Consider the following 18,723-nt stretch of genomic DNA (forward strand, 5'->3'; position numbering starts at 1 on the left):
TGTCACTGAACGCATATAAAGGTGCGGGTTGACCCTCGCGCAACATCCTCGCGCTGGCTGTTGCATCCTCTCGAGGGACCGTCGGCTCTCTTTACAGCCCTCACACATGAACATCCCGCTGTCCGTCCGCAATCCCGCTAACGCCACTCATTCATCTGCGCGCTTCGGTGTGTTACGTTGTGTTTGGCAGCACATAGGCTGAGGGATACTACAGGACGTGATGATGTGACGTATCCCTTCACATCAGCTCGCTTTGCAGTGGACGGTGCGTTTTTGCTAACGAAGCAAAGCCTTTCTTCACGTGAGCAGATACAGCGTTAACCGAGGACAGTGAGGTGGAATAACAGCCTGCATTACAAACCTTTGAGAGGAGGCGGGACCGGGTTCTGAGGTAATGTGTATGTGATTTTCTGTCATGCAGTTGTATTAAAATGGTTTGATATGGATATTTTAGTCTGCTTTAAGTGTTCTTTGCATGAATAAATAAATACATGAATACAGGGTCCAGGTGCATGCTCTATATATGCATATCAGCAAAGTAGCCTATATATGTTTCTTTTTTGTCTCTCACACGCACACTAAAGCGAGCATGCAAGAGCCATGAAACGGACACTACAAAGTGCGCTCACTAGCCAGCAAGCCCCTCACACTCATCAGCATACAAGTTGTGCACTTTGGCTTTTGGCACAGAAGTCGTGTTTTCCACTGGGGAAAGCATATGATGACTTTTCTTAGCAGACACGACACATACACAGATGCTGTTTTAGTAGAGACGTGATTTCTAGGCCAGTGATGCTGCCAAGGGGGCCTGGCGTTTGTTGTGCTGGATTTTCCGGCAGTGTCCTCGTGGCAGATGTTCTGAGGGAGTGCTTCTTTCAGTCAAGCTATGTTCAACTGAACAGCCCGAAGTTTATCTCTAAACCCCACTGTGGGTTGTTTGATGGGAAAGATCCCAACAACGGCTTTCCTGAGAGGTTGTTTTGTCATTGTTGCATGAATTGCTATTTAAAGCTCAAAGCTATGATATTAAAGGGATAGTTCGCCCAAAAATCGACAATTCTTTCATCGGTTATTCACTAGGGGTGGGAATCTTTTGGTACCTCACGATTCGATTCATATCGATTCTTGGGGTCACGATTCGATTAAAAATCGATTTGCGGTTTTTCGGTTTTTGATAACGATTCTTTCTCAAAATGAGATGTGATATGTGTTTAGCCCCTTAACTGGCGCCGTCCCGTATCCGGGACAGCTGATTTACTTAAAGATTTTGCATGTGAATTCTTATCGTACTGTGACAAACATTATATCGTTGGAAAGTCTCTAGAAAACATATTTCATCACCGTTTAGAATAAATAGAATAATGTGTGTAGGAAGAGTAATTGTTTCTTTTTTTTTAAAGAGTGGGCTTAAAAATGTTTATGTGCGTATAGTTTCATACAAAGTTGTTGTTTTTATTTTGTTTCTGTGCTTGTGTATTTTTTCATTGTGTCTGTTAATTGGAAAAGTAAAAAAAGGCATCTCAATGTCTGTTGTGGTCAAATTTCAGATCGAGTGTTAAAACCAATGGAAAGCATGTGGCCCCCTAGTGGATTTTTGCAATATTGGAGCTAAAAAACTCGCAGACGCATCAAAATTTGATGTATCAAGACCAAACTTGATACAACAATTGGTGATCCTTGAGACTTTGACTTATGAAGTTTTGAGGCTGATCCGTAATTATTTTAAATGTATTTTTTTTTTATAAAAGAAAAACAAAGCTTTTATCGTTTTTTTATTACAATAAACATTGCAAAATCACTTACATTTTTTTGTGATTTTTTTTGCAATAATCTGCTCATTTTCTTCTTTCAAAAAAGAATTCATGCCAACAGAGGGTTTTCACGGGTAGGCTCAAAAAGGGCTGCGCCAGTGAAGAGGTTAGATTTTATTCCATTTTGCTGGAATGATGGCATTCGATGTGAGTCTTTATGTTTAGTGTTCTCAAATGACTTCACCTTCGCTTTACAAAGCATGCATAATATTGCATATGTCTTGTCAAGTCAAGCTCCTTCTTACCATAGAGTTTGATAAAATCCGAAGTATTTCCAAAACCTCGCTAAAAATGGGACGGGGTGTATTTCTTTTAGCCCCGCCATCGCTGTGCGGTCTCTCGACTGTCCGGGTTCCGCACCGCTCTTTTTGTTCCGACAACATCAATAATTGTTATTTTAACTAGAAAATAGATTTTTTGAAATCTGTGAATCGATAAGAATGGCTAGAGGACTGGATCGCGATTCATATGTGAATCGATTTTTTCACCCACCCCTATTATTCATGTCATTCCAAACCTGTATGACTTTCTTTGGTTTCCACATTGTCACAACGCAAATGTATTTTGAAGAATGTTGGCAAACCAAACATTGGAGCCCATTGACTTCCATTGGTTGGCACAAAACCACTAAGACATTTCTCAAAATATCTTCTTTAGTGTTGCACAGAATTGAGAAATATATGCAGGTTTTGAGCGGTAAATAAATGATGACAGAATTTTTATTTTGGGTGAACTGTCCCTTTAAGTAATACTAGCTTAAAGAGAAAATGATATATATATATATGCATGTATACTGTATATATGCCCGGTTTCCCAGACAAGGTTTAAGGCTAGTCCCAGACTAAAATGAAAGTTTGAGTTGTCTTAACTGAAATGAACATGCACTGACATACCTTAAAATATATCAGTGCCATTGCTTTGTCTCAAGATGCACACCAGTAATGTTTTTTACTGAGGCATATTTATAAAAGCGACTTAAATATCCTAATTGCACTAAGGCATAGTCCTGGCTTAAGCTGAGCCTTGTCTGTGAAACTGGGCCATAATCATATCTTGACCATAATCATGACTTTCTCCTGCATTCATTTCTTGCAATCCGTGCAACCGTCCCGGATTCGGACACAAATATATTCTCTCCATACACAGGCGAGATGAGTGCTTTTTGAAGAGAATGGGGGTAAACTCCTTCCCTCACTACCTGGCTAAATTGCCTGGTGATGGAAAAATATTGTTACAGGAATGATATTTGAATAATTGAAAAGGGCTGACTTTAAAATTGCAGGCTCGCCGTGATTTCAAGCGCAAAGTTAAAGCCCCCCCCCGCCAAAATATTCATGCCATTATTCAACAGTGGATATATCAGGAAAAGGGATTCATTCAAAAATCATCAGAGCTCCTGTCTCTCCGTGTCTCCAGTGCGGAGGAGAGATTCATTTGAATAATGGAGAAAGACGTTCACCTTACTATCTGTCTCCCCACAGTGTTGTTATATGTGACATCACAAATCAGCTCAGTTTCAGGAGAAACCTCTCTCGACAGTGTCATTGTGCCGGTTTCTGTTTGCTGCTGATGCTGAGTGATGTAGCGCAGATCAAAAACGAATTATAATGCGTTTGTGAGTGAACAAAGCGTACAGAATCTGACTCATCTGCTTAATATTGCTTACTGTGCGAAGAGAAGTAATCAAGTTGATTTTTTATCTGACTGAGTCTATTAGCATAGCAGCAGTTCATGACAGTGTTTCGGGTGGTTGGTTTTCAGCAGCAAATTGCCTATTGATTTAGTAATGTGACTTAATTTTTACTTTTCTGCCAATGTTGTTTTTCTTAGATTAAAAATACGCAATATCTTTCTGTTTGATGTAATTAGTTGATTTTGCAACAGTAACATCCAATAACATATACAGTATATATATGTATATGTATGTATGTACAGTATGTATGCAGACTTGGGAAAATGTCAAATCTAGCAATTACGAATTACTTCGTAACAGTAACTTGATCCAAGCACCAAAATATAAAAGTAATGTAGTTTGATTACTTTTGGATTCCTTCAATGTCATTTATATAAATGTACAGTATATACTAGGGTTGTCACGGTACCATAAACATGTCTTACGATACTATACCAGCTGAAGTATCTCGATACCAAGTAGTATCACGATGCTGCGCCATATACTTCAAATCTATACAAAAAACACAGATTTAGATTAAACATTTTGTATTTACTATAGTAAACTGTATTATACTTTGCACTAGAATATGTTGTTGTAGTAACTGTAGTAATTGGATAAATTGTAGCAAATACATTTACATTTAGTCATTTGTAAATACTATAAATACTGCAGTATACTTAAATATTTACTATGATAAGACTCAAAAACACTAGTATCTATGAGTTTGAGTAGTTTACTGTAGTAAATACTAAAGTACACTAGATCATTTTCACGTAGGAACTAATTCAAATGTTGGACTAATTTAATTGATACAGCAGTCTTTATAAAGGGAAATATTAGGCTTACTTTAAATGCAGAACTAAAACGGCCAGTAGGGGGCGTCAATTTTCCACTCAGTTAGTGAATCATTTAACCAACACGTTCAAATCGCCACTTTGAATCATTAACTCATCCGAGACATTCAAAACACACATTCATTTAGGAGATAAACACCGCAAAAAGGCAGATGTAAGTGTTCAAATACATATTAATGCACATATGCAACCTACGGTACTACGATACTACCGTTTCAAAAATAGAGAGGCATCGCGGGTATTTTGAAGCTTTAGCATTGCGATGCTACCGTAGCACCGTAACCCTAGTATATACAGTCAATTAAGAAAATTTACTAAAAAACAACTTGCATTTATCAAGGATTTGGTCCAAAATATTTCATGCAAAATGTAAGAAAATGTCATATAGTTGTAACTTTTGAGAAAGAAAGTGTTTTTGTGGCTGGAAGGTATAGTTTGTACAACCATGTACATGTTTGTTTGCATTTTCTTCTATGAAAACAAAAACTATTCGGTTGCTGCGCGTCTACATTTAAAGGAACAATACGGGGTTTTTAGGAGGATCTATTGACGGAAATGCAATATAATATACAAAACTATTTCTTCAGAGGTGTATAAAGACCTTACGTAATGAACCGTTATGTTTGTAATAAGCTATTTATATCTACGTACAGAGCGGGCCTACATACATTGAATTCGCCACCATGTTTTGTACAGCAGCCCTAAACGGACAAACAACTCTACAACGCGCATTTTCTCTTCCTCTCCGCTGCGGTATCATGGTGAAATGGATCGCGGATGATTCGTGATCCGTACGGATCGTGCTCTCCGGTTCGGAACGCATGTGACCCACGGATTAACTGAAAGTTTATTCATCATTGAGTAAAAGAATAAAACGCATTCTCGCTCTCTCCAGTTTCAGCTCCAGCGCGCTCTCGCTCTCTCTCTCCGGTATCTGGACGAGTACAATATTAAAGCAGTTCCAGATAAACAATGACGCTCAAAACTGCTCCGTCACACAGCTAATATTACAACAACATATCTTGGTGTTAGTATGTTACTCACGTACTGATCCGAATCAAAGCAACCTCCTCGGGGGTGATTTTTAGATGATCTTTCTCTCCAACGTCTCTCTGCTGGAAAGTATCTCCATAGATATCTGTGAGTATCTCCGCTAAAAGCCTTGGGTCTTAACACGCCTCTTCTGGAAAGTCTTTATAATATTAACACAGGTCCTATAGCTCCTGCCTGACGTTTATCCTTCTTTTTAAACTTAAAATCCACAAACCTTTTATTTGATGTGATAAATAAGTCATCGCTCTTTCTACAGTCTTTCTAATGCCCGCATGATCTCTTCCCTGCGTCAACATGAGAACGACAACTTTTTGTACTGTGGTGGCCACCGTCGTGTTTGGACTGAGAGATTCGTTGCAAATCTATAATACAACGCTAGTGGCCGCTGTAAATCAAAAACTGCGCCTTTAAAATAACGAATTTCCACACGCCAAAGACGCAAAATGTGAACGACCCCTAATCAAGCAGCGCTCAAAAATAAGTGTTATTGTGCCAAAGTACTGATTTATTTATATGTTTATAATTATATTTAAATAATTTACATTATGTATAAATATATGAAGAGTTTGGTTCCAAAATGAGATAACTCTGTTTTTAATGTTTTTCAAAAATCATGTTTTTTTTTTGTGCATTCAAACTGATATCAAACTACAGTTGGTTTGTTTAGATTTAAGCCATAATTACTCAAAAAATACAGCTAGCTAGCACAATAAAACACAACAAAGACACGATAACATAATAAAAAACATGATTTTTGATTTTTTTTCTCATTTTGGAACCAAACTATAACAATATATACGTAGGCCTATGTTTGTTTGTTTATTGATACATATAATATACACACCACACACACATACTGTATATTACATAAACTATAGATGCACCAATACATCGGTCGATAATCGGTATCGGTCGATACATGCACATTTTCACACTATCAGCTATCGGCTAATACTTTAAAAACAGCGGATGATCAGGGCCGATATATGGCGTCAATCAAAAGAGGAGAGGAAAATGCAATGAATTTATGCTCTGTATGTACAGTAGAAAATGTTAAGAAACATCACCAGTTTGATGTTCAATACGAATATTCGTTATATGAAAGTTAAGAAATATTAATTTATTCTTCAGAATTTGCATCGGCAGATATCACTCCAAATAATCGACTTTCTATCGGTTTAGAAATGAAATATCGGTGCATCAGTAATATAAATCGATTAATTACCACAGCACTAAGATACATTTTAGTCAACATTACTTACTGTATGCTTTTTATACTTTTAACCTATAAACGACAAAAACGTTTATGTTGAAAATCCATGGTGGTGACATTCAAAGGTTTTGCAATCTTGAGTAATGTTTGCTTTCTGTTTGTGGCATACCAATATCAAAATGAAGCACGAGTCTTGTGTCCATCCGAATGATAAAAGCACGCCTCACTTTGTGCTTTAAATAAACGGCGGTGACTTAAGAGGGGCAGTGGCGATTGCTGAATAAGAACGCAGTCAGCAGCTGTTTCATGGCCTGACATCTGAAGCTGTCTCTTGATTTGTCCTTGGGGCGGGATGTGCATGCTGGCCGTCTATAAATCAGCCAGCAGAGACCCGCCGGCACATAGGCTGAGGCTGCGGCATACATCGGAGAACATTTTTATTACGCAAAACAAAAAGTCTCTGCAATGCTGTTTGTTTTTAATGTCAGACTGCTTATTAGATGTAATATACAGTAGTGCTGGATAAGAGAACTAAAAAAATAGGAATAACATTTTTTTTTTTTAGTTTAACCTCGATCGAGCCACGAGAGATGAAAGTTGAATGATTTGATCTTCAGAGTTGATGATGGTGGAAGGAGTGAAAGAGAAAGTGGGATCTGAGGGAGTCGTGAATCTTGAATATGACCGGCACAGAGCTGCTTCAGCTCACAGTCTCGGTGACTCGGTCCTCTGTTGACATCTCCCAGTGACAGTGGCAGAGATGAGATGACTGATACTGGGGAGTATTTAAGACAGTATGTATGGGCATACGCCGGTCAGCTGTTACCTGACACACTTCAGCAGCGGTCACTTATACAAAGCCACTTAAAAGACATTGATCTTGGGGTTGAGTAACTTATAAACAGTGTTGGGTAAGTTACTCTGAAGAAGTAATTAATTACTAGTTACAAATTACACATTCGATAATGTAATTAGATTACTGTACAAGTTACTCTCTTCAAAAAGTATTTAGTTACTTATTACTAATTACTTTCTATATCATATATCAACCTTGATGAGTTAAGTGATTCAAGGATAGACATGAAACGGCTCTTTTAATTCATTCAAATAAATAATAGAAAACTACATAAAGTAGTATTATTAACTGACCAAAGTATTACAAATGTGAGAATTATACATTAAAGCACGGATTTTAAAGTTAGACTTTGAATTTTGATGTAAATTCCTCTTCTGCACACACACATATTGCACAAAGTATTTACTTTAATTACATCAGAAGTAACTGTAATTAAATTACAGAAAAAATAAGAGTAATCCCTTACTTTACTTTTTCAAGGGAAAAGTAATTAAATTACAGTAACTAATTACTTAGTAACTAGTTACACCCAACACTGGTTATAAACCACACTTACATTTGCATTACTGCATTACTTACCTTTAATGCTTAAAGGGACGGTTCACCCGAAATGAAAATTCTGTCATCATTTACTCACCCTCGAGTTGTTATGAATCTGTCCAAATGTCTTCTGATGAACACAGAGAAAGATATTTGGCAGAATGCTTGTAACCAAACAGTTCTTGGCCACCATTGACTACCACAGGAGTGCCCCAGAACGGTCTCCTACATTTTTCAAAATATCTTCTATTGTGTTCACCAGAACAAAGACATTTATAAAGTATTTCATCCTATGGTGGGCAACGGGGGCGAGTTGGTGAAGACAGAATTTTCATTTTTGAGTGAACTGTTCCTTTAAAGGTAAAGGTTAATTCATGTGACTATTGTGAGTTGGAAAAACGTCAGTCACCGTTCACTTTCATCGTAGGTTTTTTTCTTTCTGAGAAAGAGAATGATAACCGAGGCGTCATTATTTAAAATACAGCAAAGAAATGTTTGGAACAACGCATGCAGTGGCGAGAAAAAGTTTGTGAACCTTTTGGAATTTCATTGTTTTCTGAATAAATTTGTCATAAAATGTGATCTGATCTTTATCTAAGTCAAGGGTATTGACAAACTTCACCATCTTCTGCATCTGCATCTTTACGCCGAAGACATTTGACGGACGTGCACACAGCTGTTACATTCCCTGATACAGGTGTGTTTGTGATGTACATTAGTAAAACTAACTGCATTGTGTGATATCTATCAGTTGTTGAGCTTTTCTTGTTTGTGCGATCACTCGGAGGACTCTCAAAGCGTTCATTAACAGACGTCTTGCCAACAGCAGTTACATGACAGCCTCCGTCCGGGGACATGGATGTGATGGTTTGCACTACATCCTTCATTAAAGTTAATGATGTTTGCACTGCTCATGTTTGATCTGCTTTGACTTTCACTCTCCTGACTTGTTGCGTCACCAGGAGCCCCACAGCTACTGGGTCGAGCACTGCGAGACAGAGAAGAGGTCAGATTGAACCGTCAGATAAGAGTCCATCCGTGTGCTGGAGGAAAGACGGGCCGGACAGACTCTTCCAGAGCACTGAAGTGTCATCATTAGGCTCCTTAAGAAGCAGCCAGGGGAGGACAGCGTGTTCAGGAAGCGAGCGGAGGCAAGGAGAGAGAGAGCAAAAGTATAAAGAATACCAAGCAGCTGGGAAGCAGAGAGATGAAGCCTATAAAAACTGTCAAATATGAAAGATCTGATCAGATTTATGATGTCATACACAAGAAGTTCGTTTCCTTTTGTCTGCGTTGGTGCTTTTTTGCCTTGTCACACACATTTTCCCAGTTGACGTGAGAATGTTGATGCAGTATCTGGCGCCTTTGCAACGTGGTCTAGCGACCATCTGAAAAGAGTGGATAAAGGAGAAGATGGGCTGGACAGAGGAGGGGCGTGAAGGGGTATTTGGGGAGAAGTGGGTCAGCTGCCCTGGATACCACGGCAACGGAGATATACGAGCATCTGCCTATCGATCTGCAGACTCGTCGGTGTAATAAAGTGAGCCGGGTGATAAACGACTACGCTGACAAGGCCTGACCCCGGTCACACCTCTTTTTGCTCCGGATCTCAGCCGACATCTCCTCACATGCACGTGCAACCCAAATGACATTCTTACTAAGCATTTTTGTCTTGTTTTTAGTGAAAATATCTGCAACTAAATCAATATACAATTACTTGACAAGAAAAGTGACCGAAGGTATTTGGTCTTGTTTTATGAAAAATAATGTAAGAATGAAGTAAGTTTATGGGAAAAACAAGCAAAATTTACTTGAATTTAGTTTATTCAAGTAAATTTAAAGTTTATTTTTCGCACCCCATGGACAGGTTTATTTTGCTTGTTTTTACCATAAACTACCATAAAGTGATTGTATTTCGATTTAAGAATGTTTAGATATTTGTACTACAAAACAAGACAAAGACCCTTAGTAAGAATGTCATTTTTTACGGCCATGGAAAAAGAGACCGTTCCAAATGTTCATTTCAAATCAGCATCTCTAGATGTATTGTGGTCATTCCAGTCCGGTGTCTGTTGAATTTCAACAAAATCAAACCTCAAGTCATCTAACAGCAATGTGAGAGACTGACAGCATGACAAGACACGTGAAAACTGTAATAAAAACCCAGGTTATCGCATTAAAAAAATTGTTTTGAACTTTTCCTAAATACATCATGTACAAATATGACTGCTGTGTTGCTTAAACGTGAATATGAACTTGTTTTCTTTTCAGTATTTGAGATCTGAAAAATACAGAGCATCTTTTCTGTTATCTTGACCTGTTTCAAAAATTTCTTTAAATGAATGCAAATAAAGAAATGCGAGACCTATTGAATCTTATGGCAAGCCGAATTAGCTTTTAATCATTCTCACGATATGCATTTTTGATATCAACAATTCAATTTTTACTAGTAGAAATTATAATTCTTGATATCAACAATGGAATTTCTACTAGTAACAATTACTATTTTTGATAAAAGTAATTAAATTTTCACTAGTAAAAATGTGAATTCTTGACACCAGCAATCACGTCATCACCCGCAGAAATGTGTATTCTTCATATCTGTAATTGCATTTTTACTAGTTAAATTTGGCTTGCCATAGAATCTAAATGATCATTTTACCTAAACACATACCTATAAATAGTAAATTCAGAAAAACGGAATGGTCTCTTAATTTCTTCCGCACCTAGTTTACATCATACAGCATTTTCGTTTCATGGGTCTGACTTAACCTATATATAAACTCTGTGGACATGAGAACAAATGTAAAGCTTAATAATACATTTTTTGCTTCAGAGTCCTCTGCAATGTCCAGTAAATGCAAACACTGATCGCCATAATGGTGGTTTGATTACATTAATTGCGGGCGCAAAAGTGATATTAATTCAATGCTATTAACACTGACAAATCAACCATTTTTAACATTGATTTAATGGTCGCTTGCGATCTGGGTAGGGTAGTCCCAAGTTTCAGGTAAATATTGCTTAATTGGTAAAGACATAGCCTGATCTTCTTTCTCTTGGACGGGTATCTGATTCAGCCTTGAATATGACTTTTTAGCCTTATTTGAGCCAAAGAAGCCAAATTGATGGTACAGTTTTTGTCAGGTTTCGTAATTTGACAAATAGTGCTGAAACGTACGCTTGGCAAAAGTTGTGGATATTTCAGCCGTTCCGTGTGTAGGTACAAAGGAGCTGTGCTTGCATTGCTAAAAAATAGCTTGGGGTGTTGCCAAGAAGGTCGCCGTGCATTTTGGTGCAGAAATCACCTTATTAGGTTGGTAGGGCTGTATCACCACACATAAGAAAAGTGCTCAGTGTACTTACAGTGACCTTATTGTCCAACTCATCAGCTATGTCTAATTGTCCAAACATGTCTAATCAGCGGTGTATTTCTGTCAGTGCTGTGATGATGGAGTGCTTTGACCTCCACATCTACAGCAGACCCCAGTACTGAGTTTGGAGTGAAGAGGACAGGCACTGTGCTTGGACACATTCCACAGAGAATAGATGGCACATTGCTTTTAACAGCATTAGCATTCCAACAGTCCTGTTTATAATTTAGTGCTTTTACTCCGAAACAGGAAGAGGACGTGTGGCAGAAAATCCCCGATGGATGAAATACTGTGCGCTGGGACACTGTGATGTGAATAAAGGGACAATCGCGTTTTTTTTGTTAATTTTCCTTTTTTCGGGATGCTAAGGAGCAATACTATCTCTCTCTGTTTATTGTAGGTTTGTCATCATTTTGGTTTTGGTTTTGTACTTTTAAAGGTGCAGATGTAAAGGTGTTTCACTGGCCCAATTACACATTTGATACTGATAACATAAAAATAAAATGAGCTATAAATCAAGCTATATCTTAGCATTTGTTTTTTTAAATAATGAATGTACATTTCTGTAGTTATGTAGTGGGGGCTGACTACTTTAGCCCTTGAACAAGATATATAACCCAAACTCCATACTGTAAAACATTTACAGTACTAACAACTTTTTTCATTTCTTCTCATCAAAATCATTTAAGTTACAGCAAATTATTGCTGGACAAAATGTCAAATATTAAATGAAAATAACTTGTAATGTTAGTGTCACGGTCTCCCTAATTTTTTTGGTTCGTTAGCAGATGATCGTGACAGCCCTGTGTTTTGTTTGTTTCTGTATGCCATGTGTTCTCCCTGTCTCGTTATGACCCCGCCCCCTTGTTTCCTGTGTAGAGTGCCTCAGAGATGACGCATTATTGTTTGCCACCCCCAGAAGCGAGTTAGCATTGCCCCAAAGTCTATTGGCCCTATTTTAACGATCTAAGCGCATTGTCTAAAGCTCAATCCACTTTTGCTAGTTTAACATTTAGTAGCATTTTCTACTAAAGCGCTCTTTAAATAACAGAAAAAATATTGGGCCATTGACTTAAGACCAGGTTTGAGTTGGTCTGTGGCGCGGTCTATTTTCATTTTCTCAAAATAGCAACGCGCCAATAATGCGCCTGAGCACACCTCTTTTTTAGACCAGCACGCCCATGGGCGCACAAATGAGCACGAAATGCATTTGCTAATTAAACAACGCAGTGCAGGACGGGAAAATGAGAACTGCGTCGGGCTGAAACTAGCAAAAACACTTGCGCTTTAGACTCAGCTTTAGACAATGCACTTAGATCGCCTTGTGCCGCATTGCGTCGGGTGTACGATAGGGCCCTATGGGTTTTTGTAATGGGTTTTTGGTAAATCGCCTGAAATAAGGTCTGGATAACAAAACCTCTAAATATTTTCACGTTTTAATCTATGACATGAAACACACCAGTTATAACCTGCTTGTGATTGTTTAAACCTTTATTGTGTCTTTAAAACGGCGGTTGCTAACAAGTTGCTAAAAGCGACTGCTTTTTACTTCTGCCGATTCTATTTAGGCTTCAAAAAGAGCAAATATTGTGTTCATCTGTAAAGATTATCTTGATAGACAAAACGTGTAAACATCATGCACATTTGTAAATCACAGAGCTTATTTTTTGCGATCTTCCAAAAGTCTGGGAAAGATGCATAGGCTTTCTGTCGAGGGAACCAGCGCGGCGCTTACTTCCGGGTTGGCCTACAAAAATAAGCCATCTCTGAGGGGCTCCATTAGTTATCCCATTATTTCATGCCCCATACCTGCCCCAAGTCTGCTCCCTTATTTATTGGTCTGGTGTTTGCCGTCTTGGGCTGATTTATTCTGGTATGCTGCCTTGTGTTTTCTTGTATACGATTTGCGCTGCTTTGTTTTCCTTGTCCTGCAAGAACCAAGTTTTGTGATTTGAGTTTGTCTAGTCGTCTAGTTTCCCTGTTTTTGCCCCTTGTGGGTGTTTTCTCTTATTAATAAAGTATTTTTTTTTCGAAACATGCTGTCTGCAGCTGGGTTCTTTCTCACAAAACCTGACAGTCAATTTGGTTCTATTTTTAAAAAATCCGGCATGCAAAAAAATATTTAACAGTGTTTCTCTGTCCATATATGTTTGGTGTTTGCTCTATAGCTGTGAAATCTAAAAGAACGCATTACAGGTAAAGAGGCATCACAATATTCTATATTTAGTGCACTTTTAAAATACCACACAAGTTGTATTTTAAGTGGAAAAGCTAAACTGAAGTAAACATACTTACAGTACTGGGATGCTGTAGAAGTATTTACATGTAGGCCTATACATTTACGCATTTGACGGAGGCTTTTATCCAAAGTGACTTTCAGTGGATTCAATCTAGACATGTTTTTATTTATCAGTGTGTTCTCTGCCGATCGAACGCATGACATTTGCTCTGTTAACACCAATAGAGATGAACACAGACTGAATCTTAAGCTTATATTATACTGCCTCCATGTGGATGAAATTGCTATTCGGCTATTGCGTTTGTCGTTTTATTGCTCAAACCGAAGCTTTTTTTAAATTTATTGTTCTGGTGCTCACATTACAGGTTTTCTGTTGACTTGTTTTGCAGTATCCAGAAACTGTAGTAGAGTACAGCCGAGTGCCTTCAACCCATGATCTGCACATCAGAAGAAGCAGCAGTCCAAACTCTCTGTGGTCTCGTCTCGTCTCTCCTCTGCTCTCTTCTAATGTAAGCGTCATGCACATTGTCATTCACGTTGCCTTGTGGACTTGTTAATGGACAGTATCTGTCTGATTTTACATATGGAAATGGAGTTTCAACAATTCTCTCTCTCTCTCTCTCTGTTTCCATCTGCCTTTAAGGGTTTGATGGAGATCTGGTCGGATGACAGCTGGAACTGTTGTCATAACCGGAGGAATTCTTGCAACAGTGATACTTCTTTCTATCATTGCAGTGCTTTGTTACTGTAGACTCCAGGTGAATATTGCATGTTAAGTACATTGTGGGGTCCTGAAAGATTGTGAAAAGTGAAAGTGACCTATTTGTCAGGTATGTCATATCCGAAATGTGACCTCTGCATTCAACCCATCCAGTGAGTAGAGAACACACGTACACCCAGAGCAGTGGGCAGCTATCACTGCAAGCTACCTTGCTCAAGGGCACCTCAGTTGTTACCCGCCGGCCCTGAGAATCGAACCGGCAACCTTCTGATCACGAGTCTGACTCTCTAACCATTAGGCCCAACTGCCCCTTTTTTCCATTTGTGTGGCCTTGTGTGGCCTTTTACTGTATAGAGCTGTTGAAGACTGAACTGTTCTGTGTACAATAGGCCTGTCACGGCTATCAAATACAATTGTCTGATCACAATGATTTTATCTAACCGCACTTAATGCGGGATCTGTAGTATCACAAACACCTTTGCTGGATATAGATGCAACTATCTCACTTTTAATATGTCTATATATTTCCATATATTTTTATATACATTATATACTGTAGATATGGTCACGCAAATGCATGTTAAAAATAAAAATATAAAAATCATGCATACAAAATAAACAACTGTATAATAGAATCTCTATTTACATCCATATAAACAGTCAAATAAAAGTTAAAATCTCTGTAAAAATGAGAGAATCCTGTCGTATCAGTTTATCTAATCTATTGAAAAAATAAATAATAAAATTAGAATGAAAACAAGCTATTAAATGGGTTATTAAAAATTAAAATGACATAACATAATTCCCAAAAATGAATTAAAATGAAACATAAATTAAGAATCAAACAACTGTTAAAAGAATGTATGAAAATGTTTTCAAACGATTCATGTTGTATTTTAATTCTATATACTTTCAATCTTTTCTTCACGTCAGTATTATTGCTGTAAGAGGAATGATTCTGAAGGGGAGGCGGGTTCAGTCGGAGATCCTCAGCCGCAGTTTGCCTGCAACGCATGCAGCGCACCAGGGGTGGACGGGGTGGCCGGGGTGGCCGTCACACCTCTTTCCCTGCCCTACGACCCCACTACATCGCACAACTACTGCCCCACCTGTTCGCCCTACTACCCCCGTGGCATGGATGAGATGCGTAACGGCGGCGAACGCTTATCCTACATGCCCACTCATTACGAGAATCACGGCGCCACCGCCCTCGGTCTGGCCGCCATGTACGGTCCCATGCTGAGCCATCGCAGTACGCCAGACTTTTACACCAACACACGAGCCATCAGCACTGATGTCTGACACGGAAGTGGACCCAGGGACAGGTTTCCCACCATGGACCAGGTATCAACCGGCCATCTGTAGAGCACCCGGGGCCGCGTCATCTCCATGGAGCCAAAGGGGCAAAAGATCTATTGGATGGCATTTTAGTCTTACACACAGTTCTGATCTACACGTATGAGGTCAATTTCTATCGTCCGTTCCATTCTTTTGTTTTTCCACGGTTTTAGTGGTGTGTCGTCTCCTGCACACATTGAGGGCTATTTGTTGTTCGAGGGCTAAGTGTTTGACGTTTTTTATTTTAATCTTAAAGGCTGACGGAAGAGCTTTTCAGATGAAATAGAACAGCCCGGGTCATATGAAGTATTTCCGTCGCTGTCATCGATAATGACAAAGAAGGCAAGTATTCCACTGAACCTGTTGACTTTAAAGATGTATTTAATAGCTTTCGAAAAAGCTAGCATTTTGAGAGTGAATATCATGTTTTGATCTGAATATCCTCCATTACAGTTTATGCTTAACCCTTCACACTTGATTCTGGTTTGTCCTTTAAGTGCTGAATATTACCGTAGTCTTTTACTGTTCACAAGAAGTGGAAGTATTATGTTGTTGAGTCTCACTTTGTTTTGTTTTTTGGGGTTATCCCATGGTGACATACGTATTAGGATCTTTCAATTCTATGTGAGGTATACATTTAAGTGCTTTTACTGACATCTCCAGTATCACAGGATATAATTTACAGTGCAATCCCAATAATAACTTTTTCAAAGAACTTCTTTCAGTCAATGACAGGAAGATGATGATCATACTGAAAACAAAATGTAATGCCTGTCCGTCCCTGTATATGCAATATTATGGCATAATTATAAAACTTATTTAACTTATTTGTATTTGTTCTTGCAGATGTATTTATGCAATCTGTTTTGTTTTAATAATGAATTGTGACGTCTATATCCACACTGTTTGAAGAAGCACTCTTTGTTAGTTTTAAATCACTGGCACTTCTGTTTTACATGTGAATACATTTTGGCAAACACGAGGAACTGTATGAGTCTGTGGTTTAAGACATTGAGAAATAAAGAGTAGTCCACATATTTCACAGAATGGCTTTGAATATAATTGAAGCATTTCTAAATGCCTGTAGACTTTTATATAATCGGTCAATTGTGATCAGAATAATAAACGCCATTTCACCTCTATACAAATACATGTATATAAAGATTATTTCAATGATTGACGCGTTTCGTGTCACGTTTATTTCTGAGTCAAGTATAACCCTTTACAAGAAGATTGCATTTGTAAATGTGTTGACTAGCATGAAGCATTTATTAATCCTTGTTAATGCCAACCCTATTGAAAAAAACAGCATATGCTGGGTTAGGTATGTTTTGATGCTGGTTTGCTGGTTTGTGCTGGCTTAAGCTGGTCATGTGCTGGTTCCTCACCATCTTAAACCATTTCCAGCATCAAAACCTAACCCAGCATATGCTGTTTTTTCAACAGTAATACAGTTGTTCATGTTAGTTTACTGTGCATTACGTTGACACTTACACCCAGTGATTTTAAGATGCGTTAGATTATTAAAAGCTGAAATCAACTAAGATATAAATGCTGTAAATGTTCCTTGTTATATCATGTAAGCTAATTAGCATTAGCATTAACTACAAAACTGTGCAAATACAGTACAACCTTACGTCATTTGTCTATACTTCTTTGTTGTCGTTAATTGTGCGATTCTCCCTTATTAATATCATAATCCTTTTGCAGAACCACACAAATAATATTTATACCATATTGTTTAAAAAAAACAAATTAAGCACAGTGTAAAAGCATATCTAAGTGCCTCTGGTATCATTTTAAAACAAATATCACTCAGATTTACTGACTCCACTGTGAACTTTTTTTACCCCAAGGAGCTATTTGCTTCAAAAGAAATATTGCTATTATTAATTAAAATAATAATAAACAATACACCTCATTTATTATTGTCAACACCTTAGATGTTCTTGTTGTAACCTTTAGCTTTGCTTTGAAATTGAAAAGATTGGCAGGTTAGTGTTCTGCTGAAATGAATATTTGCATGACTGTAAGAAAGGGTGTGTCCAGAAAGTTTGTTATGGTCTGCGTATTGACTTCGACTAGTTGAAAGACTTGTTTGAGTTCTTGTTAAATGAATAGCTGCTTTATACAGCACATCTCATTTCAGGTTAGAAATACCGTACATGGAGAAGAATGTCACTCTGCAGCATTATGAAGCTTTTCAATGACGAATATAGGCAGCAGGGTTTTTACCTGCATAACACCACACGTCAATACTTGAGTCTATATATCTAATTTTACTATGAAATCAAAAAATCAAATAAGTAAAATCTGTGTGCAGCCATGATAAACGTTGATATTTGACTTATCTCAACAAGTTAAATCTAGAGAAGTTAACTTAACTCAAAATGTTGAGTTGTGATAACTAATTATCGCAATCATTCTTTACAGTGTATAATCTATCATGTATTTGAATAATTTATAACATAATCTACAGTAACCTTCAGTGTAAAATACATTTGAAATAAACTGATGGCCTGTTATGCATCTCTCTATTGTCTTTGCAGATATTAATGCAATCACTGTTTCAAGTTTCTCTACAGTGAAAAAAATGATTATGTGCCGTAGTAGATTTTGTGAAAATAAATTATTAAAATATACTTTTTATATAACAAAAAATGGAGTTAAAATAACGTAAACATCTTGGGAATAAAATCTACTCATTTTGGTTGTTAAGATTTTAATTATTTTGTTTAAGCAATTTTAATTAATTAGTAAGTAAATCCAACTCAATTTTATTATTTAATTTCTTTTGTTTACTTTAAGTAGCATTTACTTGATATTTTAACAAAAACTAAATGTATTTAATGAGTAGAATTGACATTATTCTGGTTAGTAAGTTGTACTTGAATTATAGCAGCAAAGTTTACTTAAAACATTTCGTGCAAATTCTACAAGTTATTTTTTATTATTACAAGCTTTTTCTAATTTATAGCAGATTTTAAAAAAGATATATTTTAACAACTATTCATCATATAATTTTATCATATTAACAACACACAGTTCT

At 37.5% G+C, this 18,723-nt stretch overlaps 1 protein-coding gene across 1 annotated transcript; it reads left to right on the forward strand.

Moving 5' to 3' along the window:
• Positions 1-29: 29 nt before the first annotated feature.
• fam163aa (family with sequence similarity 163 member Aa) lies at positions 30-16,840 on the forward strand. The gene is made up of 4 exons (XM_057333767.1): positions 30-391; positions 14,005-14,124; positions 14,259-14,373; positions 15,270-16,840. Exons 3-4 carry the CDS (start codon positions 14,281-14,283, stop codon positions 15,636-15,638), a joined length of 462 nt encoding a protein of 153 aa, XP_057189750.1. The 5' UTR covers positions 30-391; positions 14,005-14,124; positions 14,259-14,280; the 3' UTR covers positions 15,639-16,840.
• The last annotated feature ends 1,883 nt before the right edge of the window (positions 16,841-18,723 follow it).

Source organism: Triplophysa rosa, linkage group LG5, assembly GCF_024868665.1.
Source record: "Triplophysa rosa linkage group LG5, Trosa_1v2, whole genome shotgun sequence".
NCBI lineage: Eukaryota > Metazoa > Chordata > Actinopteri > Cypriniformes > Nemacheilidae > Triplophysa > Triplophysa rosa.